Below are 12,854 nucleotides of genomic sequence, written 5' to 3' on the forward strand. Positions count from 1 at the left end.
GCCAAGTCATATCTATTTCCTGTAGGCCCTTACCATGCCCCTATTGGCTCTTTCCAACACAAATTGATGCAGTTGGCATCTATGGTCAAAATATATGGAGCCTATTCAATTCAGTCTCTACCCAATAAACCGTGGTCTACTTAGAAGTAGGATGAAACGAAATATCACTGTGTAACTATAAGGCTAGTAGGACAATGGCATTGTGTTTGACAGGGAGACAAATACAGTATCTGGGGGCGACATTGAGACTGATGTTCCGGTTCAGAGTGAAACATGTGTAAGGTCTTTGTGTTATATAACAAAAGTTCTCAATAAAGTTTTATCCGGTTGTTATAAAAAAAAAATAATAAAATAAAAAGGCAAGCAAAATGGCATTTAAAGGGGTTATCCAGGAAAAAACTTTATATATATATATATACTGGCTCCAGAAAGTTAAACAGATGTGTAAATTACGTCTATTAAAAAATCTTAATCCTTTCAATACTTATGAGCTGCTGAAGTTGAGTTGTTTTTTTCTGTCTAAGTGCTCTCTGATGACACGTGTCTCAGGAACTGTCCAGAGTAGAAGCAAATCCCCATAGCAAACCTCTTCTGCTCTGTGCAGTTCCTGAGGCAAGCAGAGATGTCAGCAGAGAGCACTGTTTCCAGACAGATAAGAACAACTCAACTTCAGTAGCTGATAATTATTGGAAGGATTAAGATTTTTTAATAGAAGTAATTTACAAATCTGTTTCACTTTCAGGAGCCAGTTGATCTTAAAAAAAAGAAAAGTTTTTTTTCCTGGAATACCCCTGTTACGCCGAGCGCTCCGGGTCCCCGCTCCTCCCCGGAGCGCTCGCTACACTTCCCTCACTGCAGCGCCCCGGTCGGTTCCACGGACCCGGGGCGCTGCGTTACTACCTCCGGCCGGGATGCGATTCGCGATGCGGGTAGCGCCCGCTCGCGATGCGCACCCCGGCTCCCGTACCTTACCCGCTCCCCGTCAGTTCTGTCCCGGCGCGCGCGGCCCCGCTCCCTAGGGCGCGCGCGCGCCGGGTCTTTGCGATTTAAAGGGCCACTGCACCGCTGATTGGTGCAGTGGTTCCAATTAGTGTTTACACCTGTGCACTTCCCTATATCACCTCACTTCCCCTTCACTCCCTCGCCGGATCTTGTTGCCCTAGTGCCAGTGAAAGCGTTCCTTGTGTGTTCCTTGCCTGTGATTCCAGACCTTCTGCCGTTGCCCCTGACTACGATCCTTGCTGCCTGCCCCGACCTTCTGCTACGTCCGACCTTGCTTCTGTCTACTCCCTTGTACCGCGCCTATCTTCAGCAGCCAGAGAGGTTGAGCCGTTGCTAGGGGATACGACCTGGTCACTACCGCCGCAGCAAGACCATCCCGCTTTGCGGCGGGCTCTGGTGAAAACCAGTAGTGACTTAGAACCGATCCTCTAGCACGGTCCACGCCAATCCCTCTCTGGCACAGAGGATCCACTACCTGCCAGCCGGCATCGTGACAGTAGATCCGGCCATGGATCCCGCTGAAGTTCCTCTGCCAGTTGTCGCTGACCTCACCACGGTGGTCGCCCAGCAGTCACAACAGATTGCGCAACAAGGCCAACAGCTGTCTCAACTGACTGTTATGCTACAACAGTTACTACCACAGCTCCAGCAATCATCTCCTCCGCCAGCTCCTGTACCTCCTCCGCAGCGAGTGGCCGCTTCTGGAATACGACTATCCTTGCCGGATAAATTTGATGGGGACTCTAAGTTTTGCCGTGGCTTTCTTTCCCAATGTTCATTACACTTGGAGATGATGTCGGACCAGTTCCCCACTGAAAGGTCTAAGGTGGCTTTCGTAGTCAGCCTGCTGTCTGGAAAAGCCCTGGCTTGGGCCACACCGCTCTGGGACCGCAATGACCCCGTCACTGCCTCTGTACACTCCTTCTTCTCGGAAATTCGAAGTGTCTTTGAGGAACCTGCCCGAGCCTCTTCTGCTGAGACTGCCCTGTTGAACCTGGTCCAGGGTAATTCTTCCGTTGGCGAGTATGCCGTACAGTTCCGTACCCTTGCTTCAGAATTATCCTGGAATAATGAGGCACTCTGCGCGACCTTTAAAAAAGGCCTATCCAGCAACATTAAAGATGTTCTGGCCGCACGAGAAATCCCTGCTAACCTACATGAACTCATCCATCTTGCCACTCGCATTGACATGCGTTTTTCCGAACGGCGTCAGGAGCTCCGCCAGGATATGGACTCTGTTCGCACGAGGCGTTTCTTCTCCCCGGCTCCTCTCTCCTCTGGTCCCCTGCAATCTGTTCCTGTGCCTCCCGCCGTGGAGGCTATGCAGGTCGACCGGTCTCGCCTGACACCCCAAGAGAGGACACGACGCCGCATGGAGAATCTCTGCCTGTACTGTGCTAGTACCGAACACTTCCTGAAGGATTGTCCTATCCGTCCTCCCCGCCTGGAAAGACGTCCGCTGACTCCGCACAAAGGTGAGACAGTCCTTGATGTCTACTCTGCTTCTCCACGTCTTACTGTGCCTGTGCGGATGTCTGCCTCTGCCTTCTCCTTCTCTGCTGTGGCCTTCTTGGACTCTGGATCTGCAGGAAATTTCATCTTAGCCTCCCTCGTCAACAGGTTCAACATCCCGGTGACCAGTCTCGCCAGACCCCTCTACATCAATTGTGTAAACAATGAAAGATTGGACTGTACTATACGTTTCCGCACGGAGCCCCTTCTAATGTGCATCGGATCTCATCACGAGAGGATTGAACTGTTGGTTCTCCCCAATTGCACTTCTGAAATCCTTCTTGGACTTCCCTGGCTTCAACTCCATTCCCCAATCCTGGATTGGTCCACTGGGGAGATCAAGAGTTGGGGGCCCTCTTGTTCCAAGGACTGCTTAAAACCGGTTCCCAGTAAACCTTGCCGTGTCCCTGTGCTTCCTCATGTAACCGGTCTCCCTAAGGCCTATATGGACTTTGCGGACGTTTTTTGCAAAAAACAAGCTGAGACTCTACCTCCTCACAGGCCTTATGATTGTCCCATTGACCTCCTCCCGGGCACTACTCCACCCCGGGGCAGAATCTATCCTCTGTCCGTCCCAGAGACTCTTGCCATGTCTGAATACGTCCAAGAAAATTTAAAAAAGGGCTTTATCCGTAAATCCTCCTCTCCTGCCGGAGCCGGATTTTTCTTTGTGTCCAAAAAAGATGGCTCTCTACGTCCTTGCATTGACTACCGCGGTCTTAATAAAATCACGGTTAAGAACCGCTACCCCCTACCCCTCATCTCTGAACTCTTTGATCGTCTCCAAGGTGCCCATATTTTTACCAAACTGGACTTAAGAGGTGCTTATAATCTCATCCGCATCAGAGAGGGGGATGAATGGAAAACGGCATTTAACACCAGAGATGGACACTTTGAGTATCTGGTCATGCCCTTTGGTCTATGCAACGCCCCTGCCGTCTTCCAAGACTTTGTTAATGAAATTTTTCGTGATCTACTATACTCCTGTGTTGTTGTATATCTGGATGATATCCTGATTTTTTCTGCCAATCTTGAAGAACACCGCCAGCATGTCCGTATGGTTCTTCAGAGACTTCGTGATAATCAACTCTATGCCAAAATAGAGAAATGTCTGTTTGAATGCCAATCTCTTCCTTTTCTAGGATACTTGGTCTCTGGCCAGGGACTACAAATGGACCCAGATAAACTCTCTGCCGTCTTAGATTGGCCACGCCCCTCCGGACTCCGTGCCATCCAACGTTTTTTGGGGTTCGCCAATTATTACAGGCAATTTATTCCACATTTTTCTACCATTGTGGCTCCTATTGTGGCTTTAACAAAAAAAAATGCCGATCCCAAGTCTTGGCCTCCTCAAGCGGAAGACGCCTTTAAACGACTCAAGTCTGCCTTTTCTTCGGCTCCCGTGCTCTCCAGACCTGACCCATCTAAACCCTTCCTATTGGAGGTTGATGCCTCCTCAGTGGGAGCTGGAGCTGTCCTTCTACAAAAAAACTCTTCCGGGCATGCTGTTACTTGTGGTTTTTTTTCCAGGACCTTCTCTCCGGCGGAGAGGAACTACTCCATCGGGGATCGAGAGCTTCTAGCCATTAAATTAGCACTTGAGGAATGGAGGCATCTGCTGGAGGGATCAAGATTTCCAGTTATTATTTACACCGATCACAAGAACCTCTCCTACCTCCAGTCTGCCCAACGGCTGAATCCTCGTCAGGCCAGGTGGTCTCTGTTCTTTGCCCGATTTAATTTTGAAATTCACTTTCGGCCTGCTGATAAAAACATTAGGGCCGATGCTCTCTCTCGTTCCTCAGATGCCTCTGAAATTGAACTCTCTCCTCAACACATCATTCCTCCTGACTGCCTGATTTCCACTTCTCCAGCCTCCATCAGGCAAACTCCTCCAGGAAAGACCTTTGTTTCTCCACGCCAACGCCTTGGGATCCTCAAATGGGGTCACTCCTCCCATCTCGCAGGTCATGCGGGCATCAAGAAATCTGTGCAACTCATCTCTCGCTTCTATTGGTGGCCGACTCTAGAGACTGATGTGGTGGACTTTGTGCGAGCCTGCACTATCTGTGCCCGGGATAAGACTCCTCGCCAGAAGCCCGCTGGTTTTCTTCATCCTCTACCTGTCCCCGAACAACCTTGGTCTCTGATTGGTATGGATTTTATTACTGACTTACCCCCATCCCATGGCAACACTGTTATTTGGGTGGTCGTTGATCGATTCTCCAAAATGGCACATTTCATCCCTCTTCCTGGTCTTCCTTCAGCGCCTCAGTTGGCTAAACAATTTTTTGTACACATTTTTCGTCTTCACGGGTTGCCTACACAGATCGTCTCGGATAGAGGCGTCCAATTTGTGTCTAAATTCTGGAGGGCTCTCTGTAAACAACTCAAGATTAAATTAAATTTTTCTTCTGCATACCATCCTCAATCCAATGGACAAGTAGAGAGAATTAACCAGATCTTGGGTGACTATTTACGACATTTTGTTTCCTCCCGCCAGGATGACTGGGCAGATCTTCTACCTTGGGCCGAATTCTCGTATAATTTCAGAATCTCTGAATCTTCCTCCAAATCTCCGTTTTTCGTGGTGTACGGCCGTCACCCTCTTCCCCCCCTCCCTACCCCCTTGCCCTCTGGTCTGCCCGCTGTGGATGAAATTTCTCGTGATCTTTCCACCATATGGAAAGAGACCCAAAATTCTCTCTTACAGGCTTCTTCTCGCATGAAGAGATTCGCAGATAAGAAAAGAAGAGCTCCTCCCATTTTTTCCCCTGGAGACAAGGTATGGCTCTCCGCTAAATATGTCCGTTTCCGTGTCCCGAGCTATAAGTTGGGACCACGCTATCTTGGTCCTTTTAAAGTTTTGTGTCAAATTAATCCTGTCTCTTACAAACTTCTTCTTCCTCCTTCTCTTCGTATCCCTAATGCCTTTCACGTCTCTCTTCTTAAACCTCTCATCCTCAACCGTTTTTCTCCTAAATCTGTTCCTCCCACTCCTGTTTCCGGCTCCTCGGACATCTTCTCTGTCAAAGAGATTTTGGCCTCTAAAAAGGTCAGGGGAAGAACTTTTTTTTTAGTGGATTGGGAGGGTTGTGGTCCAGAAGAGAGGTCCTGGGAACCTGAGGACAATATCCTGGACAAAAGTCTGATCCTCAGGTTCTCAGGCCCCAAGAAGAGGGGGAGACCCAAGGGGGGGGGTACTGTTACGCCGAGCGCTCCGGGTCCCCGCTCCTCCCCGGAGCGCTCGCTACACTTCCCTCACTGCAGCGCCCCGGTCGGTTCCACGGACCCGGGGCGCTGCGTTACTACCTCCGGCCGGGATGCGATTCGCGATGCGGGTAGCGCCCGCTCGCGATGCGCACCCCGGCTCCCGTACCTTACCCGCTCCCCGTCAGTTCTGTCCCGGCGCGCGCGGCCCCGCTCCCTAGGGCGCGCGCGCGCCGGGTCTTTGCGATTTAAAGGGCCACTGCACCGCTGATTGGTGCAGTGGTTCCAATTAGTGTTTACACCTGTGCACTTCCCTATATCACCTCACTTCCCCTTCACTCCCTCGCCGGATCTTGTTGCCCTAGTGCCAGTGAAAGCGTTCCTTGTGTGTTCCTTGCCTGTGATTCCAGACCTTCTGCCGTTGCCCCTGACTACGATCCTTGCTGCCTGCCCCGACCTTCTGCTACGTCCGACCTTGCTTCTGTCTACTCCCTTGTACCGCGCCTATCTTCAGCAGCCAGAGAGGTTGAGCCGTTGCTAGGGGATACGACCTGGTCACTACCGCCGCAGCAAGACCATCCCGCTTTGCGGCGGGCTCTGGTGAAAACCAGTAGTGACTTAGAACCGATCCTCTAGCACGGTCCACGCCAATCCCTCTCTGGCACAGAGGATCCACTACCTGCCAGCCGGCATCGTGACAACCCCTTTAAATCCCCTACAGTGCCACAATAGAAGAAATTGAATGGGCCATCCATGAAATGTATAAACACAGTTAGGCCTCCACTAAGAGGACTCTTTACTTTATACCTAAAATGTGATCTAATTTTGTCCAATCATGCCACCCAACATAAAGATCTTATATTATTGCCTGATATGAATTAAAGGGGTATTCCAGGAAAAAACTTTTTTTTATATATCAACTGGCTTCAGAAAGTTAAACAGATTTGTAAATTACTTCTATTAAAAAATCTTAATCCTTTCAGTACTTATGAGCGTCTGAAGTTGAGTTGTTCTTTTCTGTCTAAGTCCTCTCTGATGACACCTGTCTCGGGAACCGCCCAGTTTAGAAGCAAATCCCCATAACAAACCTCTTCTAAACTGGGCGGTTCCCGAGACACGTGTCATCAGAGAGCACTTAGACAGAAAAGAACAACTCAACTTCAGCAGCTCATAAGTACTGAAAGGATTAAGATTTTTTTATAGAAGTAATTAACAAATCTGTTTCACTTTTTGGAGCCAGTTGATATATATATAAAACGTTCTTTCCTGGATAACCCCTTTAAGTTTAAAGTTTTAAGACATGAAAGACAGATTAGGCCAGGAATGAAGATGTGTGTTTTAACCACAGCGCCCCGTGGTAGGATTGGGGCAAATTAACTTGTATACCAAACCCCGAGTCCAGCGATTGACTCTCTGCAGAATCACGGTGTATTAAACCTCTTATCTTTGATGGGTACAAAAGAACACAGTAGTAGATCAGCTCACCAACTCTTCATGTGTAACAGGGACCATTATGTAAGGACCGGAAGCAAGGATACAGGGGACCGCTCTCCCCCAGTAGTAGCAGGAAAGGGAAGGAAAGGAAAATCCAGCTCCCGATCTGAATATTTATTATTATTTGTATTGGTTTGCTATGGAGTCATGAACATGTGGTCTGGTATTCTGTTTCTTACAGGCCGTCATTTATACTATGCGTTTGTTGTTTGGATTGGACTATTGTGAAAAACTCAGGCTAATCTACATATATTTTCTTTGCGTATTTTTGGGGGTCATTTTCTTTTGAGTTTTCTTTTTCCATATTTACTTTATTTTTAATTGGCTTTAATATGATATTTTTTGAAAGACAGTGAATATTCCGACATACATGAGGTCTGTTCTCCCAATTCTCTACACAAACACCAAGTCTGAATTCTTTTTGGGTCATGCTTGGCTTGGAATGAGTTAACTAATTTCTCGGCTCCCAGCCCAGCACTTCAGTTCCTATCCATGGAGACGGGGAGGTCTTTTCACAGCGGACTCTGACACTGTTCATGTGACATGGTACAAGAGCTTATGCTCGAAACGCGTCGTTTCACTCCTGTTTTTATGAGTGACATGTCACTTACCACTATGGTGGCTTACCATTTTTAATGTGCACGAATAAAAGCTGGATTTTCCTTTCCTTCACTTCCCTTATCTTTGAACTTCCATACTAGTGTATATTGTAAAGCATCACATTTATTGATATGCATTAAAATTGGTACCACAAATAGTTAAAACCACAGATCACAGTCCATTGATCAATATAACTTGCTCTCAGTTGAGTCTTGATAATAGGTGCACTAAGAAAATGGACTGGGATACTGATGATTAAAATATTAACCCTTCGCCTCCCCTACATGTTTCATGGCACCAACCATGTCATCAGGGGTGTAGAGGCAAATACCAAGTCAACAACTCTATATCCTTGTGGGGGTAATTCACATCACAGAACCTGATATTATTATTATATGCTAGGACTTTCTGACGAGTGAGGATCTGACAGCTCCATTCAGTAAGATGTACAGCTGGGTGGTGGTGCTGGGTTTGTACTTCACTGACAGTGAACAATGGATATTTGTAGACAATGATATTTAGAATGGTTGGACTTACAATGCAGGGCAGGGTTGGGTGTTACAGGCCTCCTCCTGGGGGAACGGCTTCGTAGAGGAATCACATTCCTCCTCATTCACCTCATCCAGGGAACTTCTGGAAACACACTGGTATATAGGGTACCAGAATCCTGAGACAAAGAGGGGTAAAAGAGAAGAAGAGTGTTACAGTGGTGCCATAGAAAACCATAGTATTCCTCTAAATAACAGTACTATATTTGGCCTATATGCCCTCATACAGGGCTCACATGGTACCATACGGTCTCTATGTAATAAACCCGACTATTGCTGCAGTGTCCTGTGGTGTCCCGGTACCGGACTTGGTCCTGTCCCTTTTGTCTGGAGTCCCCTCAGCCAGAGTCCCTCCATGCTAATGGGCTCTCCTGAAGGGCTAACCCCTAGTCGCCTCTTAATATGGTAATATTTCATGTATATATTTATATATTTAATTAATCTAGGATACCTCTGTATAGGACCTTAGAGGTCACATGCCTTTGATTTATGTTATGCCATGGTTTAAGGACCTTTGGGTCATGTGATATACCCAGAGTTCCAGAGGTCAGGACTGACAGGTTTGGCTATCCAATGAGCTTTGTCCCACCCCCTTAATATATAAGGGGCTGCTGCCACTAAATTCTCTCTCTTTGTTCCGGACTATCAAGCAGCACTAATCTCATAGCTCATTATCAATTCAAGCTAGGCCTGAAGCCTTATCTTCCGCAGCCACTAAACCGTGAGTTATCCAGCTCAAAACTACTAAAATCCTGTGTGACTACTGCAACTCAATTATCATAAATTCAGTAGCACAGTGGCTAGCAAATCAAAGCTTTTTGCACTCAGAAGTCCCAGCAAACCTGTGAGGAACCTGAACTACAGTCCTCTGTACAAAGACTGTTTTGTTACCTGCAGTTGCATAAAATATGCAGTAAAGTTTATTCCGGTTTTCATCAACATCTGCTGTGGACACTCCTTTATTTTTCCCTACTGTTTGTGAGACGGTTGGCGGTAGGACCATTACCCTAAGGAAACCGCATGCTGGCGTCACGACAATATAGGGTTAATACCAATACCCTACACTACCACTTGCAACACCCCATTGCATCCTTCCACCCCGGCCCCACAGTCCCACTGCCTGGCTTTTACATCTTTTTTACTAGTTGTCGGATGTGATTACACTGTAAAATGCATTCAGTGAAATGTACTTTATGTTTTGCAGGTGAGCCCCTATGTACTTACACTGCCCCAAAAACATACACGTGGAAAGCCTTAAATGGTAGAAGGTACTTGCATAAACCAAACTTTCCTTTGCCCAGTCAGTGTGTAGAGAGCAGTCTATCTACCTCCTTTCCTAGTGTACACCTAGACCTTCTAGGGACGCCTGGAGCTAGATTTACCCTGGTCATTGCCGGCCTGGACCACTACTAAAGAAAGGAAGAATGAAAGGGAGAGATAGTGTGGTGGCCCAGTACAGGAGTTGCACCCCTGTACCCTTGCTGTCCTTTCTGGTGGACTCTATTGGTGTGTCCCCTGAATCCCCCATTAAGCTGAGTAGTATAAATGGTTAACAAGTGCTTTGTATTATCTATTGCAATGTGTTTATAATGTTATGTACCTTTAAATGGTGTTGCTAAGTCATGTAACCTGGGAAGGTGTCAGTGACCAGATGATTTGTGAGTGACCCCTATAAAGTCTCCCCCATATAAATCCTGGAAGGAGCTAGTTAGTCAGTCTAGAGTATTGCATGCTGAGGAACAGTCAAGACCTGAGAGAGTGTCTGGTGTCCTGAGGAGACCCAAGGCCGACCACGCAGCCACGATTCTACCAATCCAGTGCCACAAGGTGAACGTCAAAGCCTGGTAAGCTACACAAGTGGTGGAGTCTAGTCAGTCCTAGTCAAGCCAGTCAAGATCAGTCTGGAAAAATTCAGCGTGGGTCTGCAGCAATTAATCCAAGTCCACTACAAGTCCCAGCGAGCCGCAAGTCTAAGTCACTGGTCCCTTCCTTGGGCCTAACTGAGCTGTAAAGACTATTCCATCTGTCTGCCTAAGTAAAGCTGCCGTTGTTTTCCGTAACCTGGCGCCGGAGTCATTATTTGCCCCGTGCCTAGCCCAGGATCCAGAGGCCATACATTCGAGTGGTGTAGAGGTAAAACCACACCTTGGCATCACGAACACAAGGGGTTAATGTCATTTGCCCCTAGGGTAATAACATCTGCCCTCCATCACAGAGAGAGAGAGAGAGAGAAAGAGAGAGAAAGAGAAAGAAAGAGAGAGAGAGAGAGAAAAAGACAGAGAGAGGGAAAAAGAGAGGGAAAAGCTGATCACTTTCTGCATTGCTTGTCTAGGACCCTACAGAACTTCAGGCCGGGCCTAGTTACGCACATCTGAGTTGTTTGAATACCCTGGGACTGATTATCCTGGGAAATGGGGCTCATGGATTTTTAGTCAGTGTTTAAAATAGACTCTCTAGATCTCTTTAAAAGGGGAACTCCAGAGAAAAATGTTTTTCAAATCAACTGGTGCCAGAAAGTTAAACAGATTTGTAAATTAATTCTATTTAAAAATCTTAATCCTTCCAGTACTTATCAGCTGCTGCTCTCTGCTGACACCTCTGTCCATATCAGGAACTGCCCAGAGCAGGAGAGGTTTTCTATGGGGATTTGCTTCTACTCTGGAGAGTTCCTGACTTGTCTCCACCGGAGTTCACCTTTAATGTAGGAATGGATGGACCAACAATGAATTCTAGGGTTAGTGCCACTCACCTTTCCCACAGGTAACAGAGCATGGTGTATTTCCAACGCGTCTCCAGAAAAACTCAGGTTGCTCTGGCCAATAGTGAACAGGTGGAGCCGATAAAGGAGGGATTCGAATGTTGCGCTGCAAAGTGCCAGCCGGCCGTGGCGGAGGTGGTGGTGGCCTCGCTAGAGGTGGTGAAACCCTGCTGCGTTCCTCCAGGGGGTGATTTCGTAAATTGGTCTGTGGGAGGGAATCACTGGATGACATTGACCTCAGGGATCCTACAAGGAAATAATAGATAACATGTGCATCAATGACGTTCACAAGAAAAAGTAAGGAGCTGCTTCTAAATATGGTGGTAATTTCTGGTTGTCCCCAGTAATGACACTTCCCCTACTCTACAGTAGACTCGATGCTCAGCCAAGTCTACTAGGTAAAAGAGAACCAGGTATCTCTATAAGGGTCTCTTACCGTACTCCTGTTGCTGGACATTGGGGACGTGACTGGGGTTATCGGAGCTGGGTGGTGCAGAGATGAAATACTGGAACGAGATGCCTGGATTGTCCTGCTGAAATATCATCTAGAAACGGAAGAGAAAAAGAAAAAGCGTTTCCAATAGTTTGTCACAAGAGGGGCCGGTTTTTAGTAAGGGACTGGTTTCTAATCTGCATTAAAAGGGCCATTTCTGGGAAAATTTGGGGGGTAGTCTTGGGCAAAATATTCAACTGTTGGTACCTATGGATAAAACAACATAGCTGTAAAGCAGTGGTCTCCAAACTGTGAACCTTCAGATGTTGCCAAACCTGGGCACCAACGCCCTGCTACAAAGAAAAAGGGTAATATTATGGGGGTGGTAATTGGAAAGGGGTCTGCAGCTGCTCCATTCCAACCCCAGAGGTCAAAGAGAGAAAAAGAGGGGGAGAGAGGGAGGGAGGGAGGGAGAGAGGGAGGGAGGGAGAGAGGGAGAAAGAGGGAAAGGGAGGGAGAGAGGGAGAAAGAGAGAGAGAAATAGAGAGAGAGAGAGAGAGAGAGAGAGAAAAAGAGACGGAGAGAGAGGGAGGGAGGGAGAGAGGGAGAAAGAGAGAGGGGGGGAGGGAGGGAGAGAGGGAGAAAGAGGGAGAGGGAGGGAGAGAGGGAGAAAGAGAGAGAGAAATAGAGAGAGAGAGAGAGAGAGAGAGAGAGGGGGGGGGGAGAGAAAAAGAGACGGAGAGAGAGGGAGGGAGGGAGAGAGGGAGAAAGAGAGAGGGGGGAGGGAGGGAGAGAGGGAGAAAGAGAGAGAGAAATAGAGAGAGAGAGAGAGAGAGAGAGGGGGGGGGGAGAGAGAGAAAAAGAGACGGAGAGAGAGGGAGGGAGGGAGAGAGGGAGAAAGAGAGAGGGGGGAGGGAGGGAGAGAGGGAGAAAGAGAGAGAGAAATATAGAGAGAGAGAGAGGGAGGGAGAGAGAGAGAGAGGGAGAAAGAGGGAGAGGGAGGGAGAGAGGGAGAAAGAGAGAGAGAAATAGAGAGAGAGAGAGAGGGGGGAGAGAGAAAAAAAGAGAGGGAGAGAGAGGGAGGGAGGGAGAGAGGGAGAAAGAGGGGGAGGGAGGGAGAGAGGGAGAAAGAGAGAGAGAAATAGAGAGGGAGAGAGAGAGAGGGAGGGAGAGAGAGAGAGGGAGGGAGAGAGAGAAAAAGAGAGGGAGAGAGAGGGAGGGAGAGAGAGAAAAAGAGAGGGAGAGAAAAAGAGAGGGGGAGAGAGAGTGAAAGAGAGAGAAAGAGAGAGAGAGGGAG

General features: G+C 47.9%; 1 protein-coding gene across 4 annotated transcripts in view; it reads right to left on the reverse strand.

The window, feature by feature from the left end:
• Positions 1 to 12,854, reverse strand: part of ADAMTSL4 (ADAMTS like 4) — a 190,183-nt gene that overhangs the window by 12,270 nt on the left and 165,059 nt on the right. For all 4 annotated transcript variants that reach the window (XM_056546340.1, XM_056546337.1, XM_056546338.1 and 1 more), the window contains exons 9-11: positions 11,561 to 11,669; positions 11,116 to 11,370; positions 8,356 to 8,485 (exon numbers count right to left, since the gene is read on the reverse strand). In XM_056546340.1, the coding sequence (XP_056402315.1) occupies positions 8,356 to 8,485; positions 11,116 to 11,370; positions 11,561 to 11,669 (494 nt within the window). The remainder of the gene's footprint in view (positions 1 to 8,355; positions 8,486 to 11,115; positions 11,371 to 11,560; positions 11,670 to 12,854) is intronic.

This window comes from Hyla sarda, chromosome 11 (genome assembly GCF_029499605.1).
Source record: "Hyla sarda isolate aHylSar1 chromosome 11, aHylSar1.hap1, whole genome shotgun sequence".
Taxonomy (NCBI): domain Eukaryota; kingdom Metazoa; phylum Chordata; class Amphibia; order Anura; family Hylidae; genus Hyla; species Hyla sarda.